Source organism: Ustilaginoidea virens, chromosome 4 (assembly GCF_000687475.1).
Source record: "Ustilaginoidea virens chromosome 4, complete sequence".
NCBI lineage: Eukaryota > Fungi > Ascomycota > Sordariomycetes > Hypocreales > Clavicipitaceae > Ustilaginoidea > Ustilaginoidea virens.
In genome coordinates, this window is record NC_057319.1 from 5,000,326 (window position 1) to 5,014,944 (window position 14,619).

General features: G+C 58.6%; 5 protein-coding genes across 5 annotated transcripts; 2 read left to right on the forward strand and 3 right to left on the reverse strand.

Moving 5' to 3' along the window:
* Positions 1–836: 836 nt before the first annotated feature.
* On the forward strand, positions 837–3,595 carry UV8b_05832 (uncharacterized protein; the record flags this gene model as incomplete). Its single annotated transcript, XM_043143329.1, has 2 exons — positions 837–1,497; positions 1,992–3,595. 2 exons carry the CDS (start codon positions 837–839, stop codon positions 3,593–3,595), a joined length of 2,265 nt encoding a protein of 754 aa, XP_042999262.1.
* A 1,613-nt stretch (positions 3,596–5,208) lies between these two features.
* On the forward strand, positions 5,209–7,861 carry UV8b_05833 (uncharacterized protein; the record flags this gene model as incomplete). Its single annotated transcript, XM_043143330.1, has 4 exons — positions 5,209–5,308; positions 5,398–5,429; positions 5,513–5,587; positions 5,696–7,861. The coding sequence occupies 4 exons, from the start codon at positions 5,209–5,211 to the stop codon at positions 7,859–7,861; spliced, it is 2,373 nt and encodes a 790-aa protein (XP_042999263.1).
* Positions 7,862–8,063: 202 nt separating this feature from the next.
* UV8b_05834 (uncharacterized protein) lies at positions 8,064–8,845 on the reverse strand (the record flags this gene model as incomplete). Its single annotated transcript, XM_043143331.1, has 5 exons — positions 8,064–8,223; positions 8,322–8,406; positions 8,482–8,575; positions 8,638–8,650; positions 8,718–8,845. The coding sequence occupies 5 exons, from the start codon at positions 8,843–8,845 to the stop codon at positions 8,064–8,066; spliced, it is 480 nt and encodes a 159-aa protein (XP_042999264.1).
* Positions 8,846–9,274: 429 nt separating this feature from the next.
* On the reverse strand, positions 9,275–10,368 carry UV8b_05835 (uncharacterized protein; the record flags this gene model as incomplete). The annotated part of the gene is made up of 4 exons (XM_043143332.1): positions 9,275–9,454; positions 9,603–9,898; positions 10,088–10,173; positions 10,358–10,368. The coding sequence occupies 4 exons, from the start codon at positions 10,366–10,368 to the stop codon at positions 9,275–9,277; spliced, it is 573 nt and encodes a 190-aa protein (XP_042999265.1).
* Positions 10,369–11,561: 1,193 nt separating this feature from the next.
* On the reverse strand, positions 11,562–14,390 carry UV8b_05836 (uncharacterized protein; the record flags this gene model as incomplete). Its single annotated transcript, XM_043143333.1, has 3 exons — positions 11,562–12,327; positions 12,428–13,512; positions 13,620–14,390. 3 exons carry the CDS (start codon positions 14,388–14,390, stop codon positions 11,562–11,564), a joined length of 2,622 nt encoding a protein of 873 aa, XP_042999266.1.
* Positions 14,391–14,619: the final 229 nt, after the last annotated feature.

Here is a 14,619-nt window from a genome sequence, read left to right on the forward strand (position 1 = left end):
TGTTTCAGGCGTTGGCATACTCGGATTACGGCAGGTATTAAAGCTATGCATGTCTGCACAAAGTGCGTTTTAATTGACTTTTTCTTCATCTCCGAGACTCTTGCTTCGTATTTTTTTTCGTTGTGTAATGCTCAAATATTTCTCGATTGCATCTCACGGCGGTCCACCTGGTGATACTGCCAAGACGTCGTGCAGGAAGAGCTGTCAATGGTTCTTTCTTTCCTAGTCTTTCAAGGACAGACGCGCTTGCTTTTTTCCGACGAAAGAAAAAAAATTGGCCGCTTGGGGGAAAAAAAAATTAATCATCACATCATGCAGTGTCTACTGTCAGCTAGGTCAATGGGCCGTCACTCCTTCATTCACTGTTTATTCTATCCCATCCGTGTCAACGCAACCTTGCTTTCACAGCTGGCAGGTTTTCAAACGGACCGTCGCCAGACGTCCATTCTCTTGCCGTCTGCTGACAGTTCTCTTATCCACCCCAGGAATTATCCTCATCTAGAACCCAGGGGGTCATGTCGCCCTTTTTGCCACCCAAAGTCTCCGTCCCCCTCTCTACACCAGCTGAGCCCTCCAAAGGCCCTTGCAAGAGACCGATTCCACGCAGAGAACCAAACACTTCTTCTAATCGCAGGTCTTCTTCCATCAGCTCTTGGGTGAAGCAAATACTCCCTGCCAATCGACCAGAACGTAGGGGCACCATTCGTCGGCAGGGGTATTGGGCTCAACATGAACAAAGACATCCAGAAAAGTATTCATCACACCATCAGCAACCAGGCAAGCCCCAGAACAGGAGAGGTGCGACGGTCGGATCAGACTCCATCGTCGGGTGGAACATGGCAAAAGACATACCAGACAATGAGAGCATCAACTCTCATCTGCTGGGCCAGGAATGTGGACAAGATGCGGATAGGAAGTGGAGTTGGGTGTCAGGAGAGGATGCCAAATATCATACCGCAGAGAACCGAAACCACGGGGCAATGCCGACAGCGCTCGACGGAGACCAGAGTCGAGTCAATTTTGCCGACGAACCAAGCAGTTCTGAATCGCCAACGGTTTCTACAGCAGAGTTGGAGCTTATTCGAGCGAAACAAGAAACACGAAGACTGCGAAAGAATCTGAAAGAAAGCGGAGACTATCTTGGAGTTCAGGGGTTCAATCCACAAACTGGCAAGCTGGATGTCATCACTCCATCAGGCAGCGACGGAAGCAGCCTGAGTCAAGAAACCCGACAAAAACTACACATTCTGCAAAATACTCTGCAAACTGCAAGACATGCGTACAAAAGTGTAAAGGAGAATAGCAAGAGGGAGGCAGACAGGATTGTCCGCAAAAGAGAAAAAGAGAGATTTCGTCGGTTAGAGAGGAAAAAGGAGCATGTCCAAAACATGAGTAAGACGGTAACGTGGAAACGACACGCGCGGCAATGGTCATCAGCGCAGGAGCCCAATTTGAGTCCCATTGCCCAGTCGGCAACAGGAACGGCACCCGAGACTTGTAAGTTGTCGCAATGGCAAGCTCTCTACGACAATATCCCTGATGAAGGCCAATAGATGATGACAATGGTTCGGTCCATGGAGCCTCAGGGCCAAGTCTTATCGATTTTGGTTCCGAAGTAGAACAGGGCCAAGCTATCGATTCAACGAACCGAGGAAAAGGACATTCAAACAGCCCGGATTCTACAATCACGGTAGTCCGAACGCCTCACAGACAAAGTCTTGCGGAATTTGCAGAGTCGGCGCCATCAGCTTGGGAGCTGTTCGTGAACGGTATAAGCTTTGACAGTTCCGATGATCCCAAGCCAGCAGAGCCCGGCAAACCGGGATCATTTATTAATATCTCTGGAGCGGTCGATAACGGGCCTTGCCTGGCTGAGCAGTTGTCTGGCAAGAAATTTCGCAAATCTAGTCAAGACCATCTTCCAACGCCAGAACAACGAGCCGAGGAATCCGACGGTGCTTTTCAGAACAAAGCAACTAATTCTTTTTTAGGGATAGACAGGCTAGGAGTACAAGACCCTAGGGGATGCCTGGCACCGCTGTCAAAGTTGGAAAGCAACCGGGACAAAGCCGTAGTTGCAGCGCACACCACCAGCCTCATGAACCAAGAATCGGAAATACCAAGGGTCGACTCGACCATGTGCAGGAAGGGCAACCCGTTGAAAAGGCCAAAACTACCGGCGATGGACCCGAACCAGGCCTTCAAAAGCCTTGCGCTGAGCCACAGTCAACAAACAGAGGGGCACGTACAAACACCAACCTCTCGCAAGAGACTGACGCACAACTGGGGGCACTGGATGTCGGGCAGAAGATGTTCAAGGGATATTCGCGTGAACAATGCCAAAACACGCCAAGAACAAATGGTGACGCCAAACGAGGGAATAGCGAATCTGCCGTGCCCACGGACTCGGCAAACGCCCTCAAACAAGCCAGCAGCCACGTCGGACTCGCTCACGGAAAGAGCGGTCCCAGAGAACACATCATTTCTGGGAACGGCCTCGGGCGTGAAAAGCAGGCTCGGGGCAAACCTACACGTCCGACTCAAAGACGCAGGCCAGATACAGGGGAGAGCCGCTGCAGAAAGAGGCTTGGCTGGGCGCTACCAGCTAAAACCCGAGTATGCCTCCACACACACCATCACCACTACTGGCTGCGACCGATCTCATCTAGCCGCCGAGCCTCGAACCGGTATCGAGAGGGACGAGGGCGAGCGGCAAGATCTCCCAGCGAGCCACACATTGGCTTACAGGCCGCACCAGAAAAACATGTGCGCGCGCAACTCGGCCAGCTCTGTAATGAAAACATTACAGAATCCCTCGCCGAGTCCAGGATGGGCAGGGCGGGATATCGAAGCCGATACTATATCGAAGCGCAGACCCTTGCCGACGAATCAGGGAGAAAAAAGACCCGCCGCCGAAGTGGAAGGGATCGTTGCCAAGGCCTTGGCCAAGCAGGAAGCAAGAGGTCCGACGGTGAGAGGGGAATCCTTCGAAGGCATATTTCCAGGTCAAAAGAAGGACAGGAGAGCAATCGACAAGACTGCCGAGGCGAAACCCGCAGCGATCGACGAAGTCGGACAAAGCACACGAGGAAACCACGGCGGAGTCGGCAAAGGTGCAGCTCAAGACGCGAGAAAAGACGTCGGGGAAATTGCTGCGGAGAAGGCCACAGAATCAGATCAAGCACGGGTTTGCGATTCAAGTCAGGAACACAGAGGCGTGGTTGGCGTTGGCTATCCAAGTACTTTTACTGAGAGCAGTGCAGTCGTAGGGTGCCAGATACTGCAAACGACTCCTGGCGGTGCACTTGGAAGCAGGACTCGGCGGCTCCTCGAGATTGCGTGGTGTCACATTGTCGCCTTTCTACTGGTGTACTGGGAAAAAGTTGGGCCCGTATTTGATGCCCGTTCGGACTACTGGGCCAGGAACAGCAGGAAAGAAGCCACGTTGGAAGACTGCTACGTTCTTGTGCTAGCCGTTCCAGCAGGAGTCCTTGCCGTGGCTAGCATTGTTTGGGCTATGAGACTGGCAACGATATGCGGAGAGAATGCTGAATTGCTGAAGGAGTGGCTGTCGGACGTTTTGTGGTGCTTTTGAGGCGGCGCTCCAGCGACCAGACGCCCACGGTGGGTATAGGCAGACGATGAGGGCATGTTGATTAGCGTCGGGCCACCAACGGTAACGACAAGTACAATCAATGCCCGTTGGAATGGTTCGAAAACGGGAGTCCTTGGAGGTCAAGAGCGGTTATGCAATACGCCGAGCATCGAAGCATCGACGACTTGGCGAAGGCGTTGCTGCGCTGTATAATTACGGCGGGTTCGGTAACTTTGCCTTTCCCCCCTCTTTTCTCCCTCCCTCTCTCTCTCTTTTTTTTTTTTTTTATGCCCATCTTTTCTCTGGCAAAGGCAGACCTAACTGTAAGCTTATGTGAGAAGGGTGGTGATGAAAGGTGGGTTGAAAGGCAGCACAAGGAGAATCCGGGGGTTGAGACGCGAGACAGTTTTTGATTGGCCGACAAGCACGGCAAGCGGGGAGCCTCGACTGGATAACAAGGAAACGGCCGACCGACAGCGACATGTTGACGATCATCGCTAGGCTTGGCAACCTGGAAGGAAAATTGGATGGCCAGCCAGTTTGCATTCTACGGGGCACGGGGTTTGAAGCAGGTAGTCAGAAAGTATCTGGTAGTTTTGCAATCATTATTCAGCAGCAGCCTACCAACGGGGGGATCCAAGGGCGGTCTTGGGGTTTTGTGGCCGGAGACGAGGGCCAGATTGACTGCATGCGGCGATTTCCAGAGAGAAAGAGAGAGAGTCGGGCCATCTTTTTAACTGTCGCTCGGCCGTCTAGCTCAAGCGGTGGTTACGGGCAAAACCTCAGAAACCGGGCACGGCGCAAGTTACAAGGACGGAATAATAGGAGCCAATCAGGGAGAGTTTTTTGGCAATCCGGCCCACCGCAATCGGATGGTCGGAAGCTGTGGGTATGTAGTCCAGTCCAAGTGGGGCGATTCTTGGTACCAGACGGCATCTTGGCCCGCTTGCCCTTTTTTTTTTTTTTTTTTTTTTTTTTATTCTTTTTGCATGTGCGCCTTGACCAAGCCGACGGTGCTCGTTAGGGCCATTGGGGCATTGCAAAATGCGTCTGGTACGCGTAGAAAAAGAAATCACCACGCTGGCGGGAGGGCATGTCGCGATGCGGACCTACCGAGTTGCAGCTGGGCCAGGCTGCTGTGCAGCCAGCCTTCCTTTATTACTGCGAAGGTACGTCCGTACTCCGTAGGTAGGTACGTACTCCTTTGGCGGACCAGCGGCCAAGCCGTATCGGACACCACCCATCTCCCGTCTCCGATGATCGGAGCGACGCCACGCCGGTCTTTTCCACAGGTACCTTGGCGGTGCCTCTTGGCTGGCGGCATTTCGATAAAAAACCAACGAGGTGCGCCGGGTTTTTGCCTCCTCGCCAACCCTCGGGATGCCATCCACCTGCAGTCGACGACTGTGCAATTGAAGGCCGGGACAAGCTGCCCGTCATTTCTCACCTCTCCACCACCACAGGCGAGCCTAGCCTCGGTCCCAAGGATAAAGCTAAGCTTGCTTCGAAAAGGCGTGTGCCTGCGGCGAGATCCTCCTTCTTCCCTTCCACCGCTTCGTCCTGTTTCGCCTTGTTTCGTGCCCCGTCTCGTCTCGTCTCGGTGCTGCTACATCATGCCTGGCACGGGGAGCAATCCGCAGACCTTGTATGACAAGGTCCTGTCGGATCATGTCGTTGACGAGAAGCTCGATGGGACGATTTTGCTGTACATCAGTAGGTTGCGGGGAAATTGCTCGCCGGACGAAACGCCAATCGGGATGCTGACGTTTCTTCTTCTTCTTCTTCTTCTTCTTTCCTACAAGACCGGCAGTTGCTTCACGAAGTGACATCACCCGTATGTGGACTCGGTGCCTTTGCTTGCGCAGCCAGACGGGAATTGTCCTGCTTCAGTCTAGGTCCGACTAACCGTCGTTGCAGCAAGCTTTTGAGGGCTTGAAAAAGGCAGGGAGAAGGGTTCGCCGTCCGGATTGTACTCTTGCCACGACCGATCACGTAAGTCCTTGCAACAAGCGGCCCAGCCCAGGTTGCTTTGTTTTTTTCACCATCCCCCTGATTTCCCCTTAATTTCTTCTTTTTCCATCTCTGACTCCCGTTCCCCAGAATGTGCCCACCACGTCGAGAAAAGGCATGAAGGACATTGCCACGTTCATCAAGGAAGACGACTCGAGAACACAGTGCGTGACGCTTGAGGAAAACGTCAAGGAGTTTGGCCTCACCTACTTTGGCCTCGGCGACAAGCGCCAGGGCATCGTGCACGTCATCGGGCCCGAGCAGGGCTTCACCTTGCCCGGGACCACCGTGGTCTGCGGCGACAGCCACACGTCCACCCACGGGGCGTTTGGCGCGCTGGCCTTTGGCATCGGCACCAGCGAGGTCGAGCACGTCCTGGCCACGCAGTGCCTGATCACCAAGCGCAGCAAGAACATGCGGATCCAGGTCGATGGCCAGCTGGCCCCCGGCGTGAGCTCCAAGGATGTCGTGCTCCACGCCATTGGCAAGATTGGCACCGCGGGCGGCACCGGCGCCGTGATTGAGTTCTGCGGGTCCGTCATCCGCAGCCTCAGCATGGAAGCCCGCATGTCCATCTGCAACATGTCCATCGAGGGCGGAGCGCGCGCCGGCATGGTTGCTCCCGACGAGACCACCTTTGAATACCTCAAGGGACGCCCCCTGGCCCCCAAGCACGGCTCCGACGAGTGGAACAAGGCCGTTGCCTACTGGAGATCCCTGCAGTCCGACCCGGATGCCAAGTACGACGTCGACGTCTTCATCGACGCCAAGGACATCGTCCCCACCGTCACCTGGGGCACCTCTCCCGAAGACGTCGTCCCCATCACCGGGGCGGTCCCGGACCCCGAGACCTTTGCCACGGAGCCCAAGAAGGCGGCCGGACGCAGGATGCTCGAGTACATGGGCCTCACCGCCGGCACGCCCATGGAGGAGATTGCCGTCGACAAGGTGTTTATAGGATCCTGCACCAACTCGCGCATCGAGGACCTCCGCGCGGCCGCTCACGTCGTCAGGGGCCGGAAGATTGCCGCCAACATCAAGCGGGCCTTGGTCGTGCCGGGATCCGGCCTGGTCAAGGCGCAGGCCGAGGCGGAGGGCATCGACCAGGTCTTTGTCGACGCCGGGTTCGAGTGGCGCGAGGCCGGCTGCAGCATGTGCCTGGGCATGAACCCGGACATCCTGGCTCCCCAGGAGCGATGCGCCAGCACCTCGAACCGCAACTTTGAGGGTCGCCAGGGCGCCGGCGGCCGGACGCACCTCATGTCCCCCGTCATGGCTGCCGCCGCAGCCGTTGTGGGCAAGCTTGCCGACGTGCGCAAGCTGTCCAACTACTCGGCCAGCCCGCACGTCGAGGCAAGCATCACGCCGTCGACGACGACGACGCCGCCGCCGCCGCAGGAAGCACACGTCGACGAGGGAGTCGCCGACGATGCCCACAAGCGCGAGGCGATTGGCGACCAGCCCGAGGACTCGGAACCGCACACCAACACGCTGGTCGGCGGCGGCGGCGGCGGCGGCGGTTCCCCGTCGGCCGGGCTGCCCAAGTTTCTCAAGCTCAGGGGCGTCGCCGCGCCGCTGGACATGGCCAACGTCGACACCGACGCCATCATCCCCAAGCAGTTCCTCAAGACCATCAAGCGCACGGGCCTGGGGACGGCCCTGTTCCACGCGCTGCGCTACAAGGCCGACGGGTCCGACAACCCGGACTTTGTGCTCAACCGGGAGCCGTACCGCCAGGCCAAGATCCTGGTGTGCACGGGGCCCAACTTTGGCTGCGGCTCGTCGCGCGAGCACGCCCCGTGGGCGCTGCTCGACTTTGGCATCAAGTGCGTGATTGCGCCCTCGTTTGCCGACATCTTCTTCAACAACACGTTCAAGAACGGCATGCTGCCCATCCGGGTGGACAGCAAGGCGGACCTGGACGCCGTGGCCGCCGAGGCGCGCGCGGGCCGCGAGATGGAGGTCGACCTGCCCAACCAGCAGATCAGGAGCTCGGACGGGACGGCCATCTGCGGCTTCGAGGTGGAGGAGTTCCGCAAGCACTGCCTGGTCAACGGGCTGGACGACATTGGCCTGACGATGCAGATGGAGGACAAGATTACCGAGTTTGAGAGGAAGATGACGCAGAAGACGCCGTGGCTGGACGGCTCGGGGTACCTGAAGAGGCCGGGCCAGGGGGGGAGGCTGGCGGCCAAGGCGGTGCCGGTGCCCAAGACGAACCGAGGAGAGGAGAAGGGGGAGCCACTAGAGTGGTAGGGCCGTCATGGGGGGGGGGGGGGGGGGGGGGGGAATGAATATGAATGATGTCTGACTGGGAGGCCGACGCCGTGACGGTTTTTTTGATTCGCGGTTTTTCTTCTTTTTTTTTTTCATCTCTGTGTCTATCTTTGATATCGGCGAAATGACGATGCGTTTTTTTTTTTTTTACTCTCTTGCGCCAGCCCTTGGCCCAGACTGCTCACCGCCGCGCCGCTCCGTCCTTCAAAACACCCACGTGCACGACGAAGCCATCGCCGACCGCCATGCCCGGCACCTCGCCCTCCCGCAGGCGCCAGACGCGGAAGCGCTCCATAAACACGCCCAGCCCAGTCGCGAAACACGCCGTCGTCGCGCAGAGCCTGCGCCACGACGCACACGCACGGGTCCGGACCACCCGCCCCGGCAGCGGCCTCGGCATCGGCATCCCGCAAGGCGCACGCATCCGCGCACGCCGCACCCGAGCTCGAGGACCGCGCGTCCGCGGAGGGGGTTGGACGGCCGGGCGAGCCATTCGGCGAGGAGGGGGCTGATGCGCCACACGACTGGGCGGTGGTGAGAAGTCAACGCGTTGGATGTGGTGGTGACGGTGATGACGGCGGCGGCTCCTGGGGGCTTACCGGCTCCGGCTCCGGTGGTGCCGCCCGGGCGGGAGGACGTCAGCACCGCCGGGTCCTGGCGCACCGCGTACCAGCGGCCTGCGAGGCTTGACGTCTATGCTCGGGGCTTTGGGGTCGACGAAGCCGAGGTTTCGGGAGGGAAAGGCGTGCGCGTACAGCACAAAGGTCTCTGGGGCGGTCAGCAGCGGGAAACGGGGAGCCCGGGGGGGCGCAGGCGCAGGGGACGGCGGCGGCACCTTCGTCGGGGGTCCTGGACCTCGTCGAGGACGGGGAGGAGCTTGTCCAGGGCCATGCTGGGGTTGACTGCTGCTGCGGATGCGGCGGATGCTGGGTTGATGCTTGCTGGGTTGGTGCGGGTGTGCATATGGAAACGTTGGACAATGGCGAGGGCCCCACTTCTGGGCCGGTGTCGACGACAAAAGGCCTCACTCAGTTGGCAAGTAGGCATGGAATGGACGTTTCGGAGTTTGGACTCGGGGCTCGGGGCTCGGGCTCGGACGCAAGACTCGCGACTCAGGCCTCGGGTGTCCGTTCTCAGGTCTCGCACCTCCCGTCTCGGGTGTCCGTTCTCCGCTCTCCGACCTCGGACCTCCGCTCTCAGGTGAATCAAAGGACCTCCGCTCTCAGGTGAATCAAAAACACCTTTATTCGCATAACAATACAAATCATGGAGCGAGCATGCTAATGCTGATGCACCGTGCCACCCACCACACCATGCGCAAAGCCCGCCCGCCCGTCTTCTTTTTGTCCCCGGTCCCCTTTCTTTCCCCTCTCCTTGCCGAGACCGCGTCAGCTACACCAGCCCGTCGTACAAGGACAAGGCCGACACAATGGTCTCGTCGCGCTTGCTGCCCTCCTTGAACTCGGCAATGTCCAAGGATCCGTTCTCGTCCTTGTCCATCATGCGGAAAATCTTGCGCACGCGCTTCTCGGGCGTGTCCTCGTCCTCGGGCAGCTTGACCATGGAGCCGACCTGGACAGACACACACACACAAGTCAGCGACGGCCGTGCTGGAGATGACACGGTCAAGGGGAGGGGGGGGGGGGGGGGGGGGAAGGTCAAAACAAGAGAGAGAAGAAGCAAAGATTAAAGAAAAAATAGAGAGGAAATCACGCCGCACCATCTTGTAGATTGCCTCGACGATTTGCAGCATCTCGTCGTAGCTTATCTTGCCGTCGCCGTCAATGTCGTACAGCTGAAAGGCCCAGTCGAGCTTGTCCTCCATCTTGCCTCGGCTAGTAACGCTCAGGGCGCAGATGAACTCTTTAAAGTCGATGCTGCCCGACTTGTCGCTGTCAAAGACGTTGAAGACGTAGTCTGCAAAGGAGCTGGGGTCGCCAAAGGGGAAGAACTGCCGGTATATCTTCTGGAACTCTTCCTTGCTGAGCATGCCCGACGGGCAGTCCTTGAGAAAGCCTAGCCAAAGATTGTCAGCCAAAGACCCCGTCAGCCAAAGATTGTCAGCCAAAGACGGCCCCGTTCAGCCAGAGAGCAGGGAAACCAAGACTGGATTGGGGGAGAAAGAACAAGATGATGAAGAGAAGAGGGGAAAAGACGCCCCGTGCAGGCGCCAGCCAGCCGCGGGGGGGGGAATCAATGACGCACCCTTGTACCACTGCTGGAGCTCCTTCTTGTCAAAGTGCGTCGACTTTTGCAGCTCGGCCAGCTGTTCCTGAGAGAGCTTGGACTGCCTACCGAGCGGCACACCACCAGCGTCAGCTACATACGTATCCTGCACCAAAAACGTTGGAAGCACGCCCACGGTGCTGCTGCTGCTGCTGCTCAAGACGCAGCTTCAGGCCAAGACGGCCGGCAGAGCGCCAGAGAAGGCACCTTGGGAGCCCAGGGAGGGAGGAGAAACAACATCCAACGTACGATTTACCCATGTTTGGACCGCAATCGCACCCGGAGAGTACACTTGGCCACCGAGGAGCGGCTGGTTGGCGGATACAGCAGCCGTGGGGTGAAAAAGGGAAGGTTATTGACGCAAGGCGACAAACCGACAGCCGCAGAAGGGGGAGAAGAAAAAAAAATTCCGTAGGACGGGGGCAGCGGGAAGTAAATCTAGGGTTTGCGCGACGGGGTGGCCAAGACGCTTTGTCGCTGGCGCTTGGGGGGGGGGTTTCAAGAGCAACGACGAAAGGCAGGCGAGGCGGCGTGGGTTGGTGCCGTCGCGGGGGACTATCGAAAACAACCGCAGAAAAAGAAAAAAAAATATAATACGAGCGAATGAAGAAGTATGACGCTCGAAAAAGCGAAGCAGGGGTTGGTGTCGAGCGAATTGCGTGCGTTGGGAGCTGCACTGCACCACCGGGGGGGGGGTTGCGGGAAGGGAAAGCGAAGTCGTGATGTTTTGTCGACGAGGTTCGAGGTTCGCGGTTCGCCGTGGTTGACGGGTGCAGGAAAGGTCTGGTGCCAGGTCAGCAACAGTGTAGCCTGGTGCTAATGGGTTGAGCGAGGGAGGTGCTGGCCCTGGGTACTGTAATTGTTATCAATTGCCACCTGGCGGGGCTGCTTTAATGGGCACGGGCAGCTGCTCAGTGGGTGCGCGTGGTGGTGGGAACAACTGCCGGCCCAAGGTATCAAGGTTAGCGGGGTCCGCCAGCTGGTCGGGTCGGTGTTTAGGCTCCAGGCAGGCAGGAGTGGCAGGAGTCGCGAGACGAGGGGGCGGGGCGAGGATGGATTTAGCCTCCAGTCAGTCAGTTCACCCCACATCACCCACCATGTGAACTTACTTTAAAGGGCGGCTTTTCCGTGACCTGACGTACATACGTATGCTGGGTTTGTGGCGCCAAGGGCCACGTTGTACCGCCACCGCCACGTCCACTCCATGGCCCACCCACGCCTGCGTCTGCGTCTGCGTCTGCGTCTGCGTCTGCGTCTGCGTCTGCGTCTGCGTCTGCGTCTGCAATCTGCGTCTGCGTCTGCGTCTGCAATCTGCGTCTGCGCCTGCGTCTGTGCGTCGCCGGGTCTGTCTGCTGCGGCATCACGACCATGCACCAGCTAACCAAGAATTGATTCAATTCATCAACACCCAGTGCCCATCTAACACCTAAAGAGAAGCAAGCAGTCCATCGCCTCACCCCACAACCGCCTTGGTGCTCAGGCTCTCCAGAAACCCACCCAGATCATCCTTCTTGACTTCGGCAACGCAGTGCTCGAAACTGTCGATGCGCACCCGCGCGTTCGTCTCCGACACCACCTCTTGGAACGCCCCGCCAAACCTGTTCAGCCCGTATCCCCGGGCCGGCTCGGCGTTCTCATCCTCCGTCTCTTCGTCAGAGTCGCCGTCGCCGGACCCTTCGGATTCGCTTGCCAAGCCGTCGTCGTCGCCGTCGTCGTCGTCGTCGTCGTTGCCGTCTTCCCGCCCCCGCTGCGCCGCTCGCTTTGCCGCCCGCTTATCCGCTTTGATCTTCTCCCGCGCCAGGCGGCGGGCTTCCTTCTCTCTCGTCTTGGCTTCCTTCTCTGCCTTTCGGCGCTTGGCGGCTTCTCGGTTGACAAACGCCGTGTCCGGCCCTCCGCCTCCGCCCGTGCCCACGACAACGTAGACGCCGCGCTTCTCGTTCAAGCTGGCGACGACCAGCGGCGTGCCTCGCCCGCCGTGAGAGAGCTTGCCGTGGGCTTCCCTTTCCTGCTCGGCCAGGGCCTCGCCAATCCACAGGGCCAGCTTTGTGAGTGCCGCGGCATGTGTGAACAAAGCCACGTCGGGGCCATCCTTGACCACGCACAACCGGAAAGCCCGTAGATGCTTGATCTGCTTCTTGTTGATGAGCGACGTCCCTGTGCGGTAGATGGCTCGATGTAGAAACTGCGCCGTAGCAAGCCCAGCTTTGAGCGAGTCGATGCTGTTTCAAGTCAGCCAAAACCACGGGGAAATTCCTCCCGACGCAACTCCTGTAAAAAAGGAAAAAAAAAAAAAAAAAAAAAAAAAAAAAAAAAACATACTTTTCCAATGCATCGTAGGCTTGCCAGAACTGGCTGACCCATTCTTCTGCCTGCGCGGCGCACTCTGCTTCGTCCTCGACACCGACCTCGCGGCCCAGTTGGCTGGCCGCCGCCCCCCCCGATGATGCATCTGCTGCCTGGGCCTGCTTGCCGACTTCCAGCAGCGCTCCAACCACGACGCCAACATCGTGCGCGCTCAGCGTTGCCCGCCAGCCCCAGCTTCGCACAAACCCCCAGCCGTCCTTGGCACCCGCTCGGTCCTTGCCGTCCGTGTCGACCGCCGGCACCATTTCGTCCAGGTTGTACAGCGACCCGTACTTGAGCAGCTTGGCCCGCAGCTCCCGCTTGAGCATCATGTCCATGTGCGTGTAGCTTTGCTTGCACTGGGCCAGGCTCACGCCCATCTTGGCCAGTAGCTTGTGAAGTCGCTTGATGCCCGCCTCGCTCCAGGTTTTGAGACGGGCGAAGAGATAGGGCGAGTGCAGCATGCTGTCGTACAAGCTCCAGTGCCGGATGAGGAGGAAGCGAGGCTCTGGCGAGAGCCTGATCCCGGTATCTTCGGGGCTCCTCGCCGTCGTGGGGATGACGCCAGCGTTCTCCGGGGCCACGCGCCCGTTGGTCACCTCGGGCGGGTTGAGACGCCTCACTTCGTCGCGAAGCAGCTGTCGCAGTCTGGACCCCCGCACACCCATCCAGCCCGAGGGCCTGCTTGTGTCGTTGGCCCGGACCGGTGCCGACAAACCGGCTGACGAACGGCCATAAAGCTCCATGGATGACACACCAACAATCGTCAGCCACAGCAGGTCATTGTCTTCTCTGCCGAGCTCCGACGCCAGCGAATACATCATGGAAGAAATGGGCTCCGCGAATGATGAGCCCATCCCGTAGTATTGATGGAGTATGCCTTCCTTTTCCTGGCGCAGTCGTACCAGTCGTCTGCGCAGAGTACGCGCTGATGCTTGCCGCGGTTCCTGGGCTGCCGGGGGTGGTTCGATCGGGTCGCTGGAAAGGCCAAGCCCAGGATCCCGCAGCGAAACAAGGCCCCTATGCGCGGGACGTCGAGGAGAATCGGCAATCGGACTTGACTGTGAGCAGCATCAATCAAGTGTCTTTGTCAGCAGATGACGGACAAGTCGTGTGGAGGACGGGGCAGTGATTCCGGGCCGCGGACCGAGCTTATGCTCCTTCTTACCGAGTTGCTCCGGCGACGTTGGTGAGGCCTATCCTCGTCGTCGCTGGAGTCTCCGTCGTGGACGTCAGACCAGCTCTTCCTTTTTTGACCGGCCTGAGGGGGTCTGGGGTCCAATCCGTCAGTGCCGTCCTCGTCGTCCGAGCACCCCAAGTCTTCAACGCCGTCGTCGTCAATGTCCGGCATGTCCACCAAAGCCAGATACGCGTCGCGTTCCGTTTCGAGCTCCTCTTCGATGTCGCCATCGTCAAACACGACGATGCCGCCCTTGCCGGACTTGTAGGCACGGCCGACTTGCCCGCCAGCGATGCCAATCGGCGTGCGCGACTGGTACGAGCTCCCGCCTTCGGACGAGGGTTCCAGGGGAAACCCTCCAAAGATGTTGCCCAAATTCCAAGGGCGGTGGGAGTCAATGACCCAGACTTCCACGCCACTGTAGGGTGCCTCTTCACCTTCCTGCTCCAGTCCCAGAAGCGGGCCAAGATCTACCATGCCGCCAACACCCAGGCAAACCACAATGCCGCCATTCCCGCCCTTGCTCTCCATCATTGGCACAACAAGCTCCTTCCCAACCCTTTCCAGGTCGCTGTAGCCGGCGATGGGCTGGATCTTGTGAGGGATGTAGTCATGCTTGAGGAGTCGCGTCAGTATCCGGCACCCGCAGAGAGCGTCTGGCTCCAGGGCCGCGAGGATGAGCACCGGGGGTGACAAGGGATGACGCGTGCTCTGGAGGTGGATGTATAGTTTCGATATCAATGACCGGGGCAGATACATGGCTGGAGCAGTGCACACAGACGTCGATATGGAAGCGCTTGCGAATGCATGGAGCAGGAGGGGGGTGTGTTCAATATCGAGCTCGATGCCGCCGCCGTCGTCGTGGATGAGCTACGCGCCAGGGTAGCGCGAAAAGTATATTTACCGAGCAGCGTGAGATGTAGCGACGAGAGAGAATAGCATTAGGCAAACGACGTGGACTTGTCCGAGGACTTGGCCGAAAGTTTGT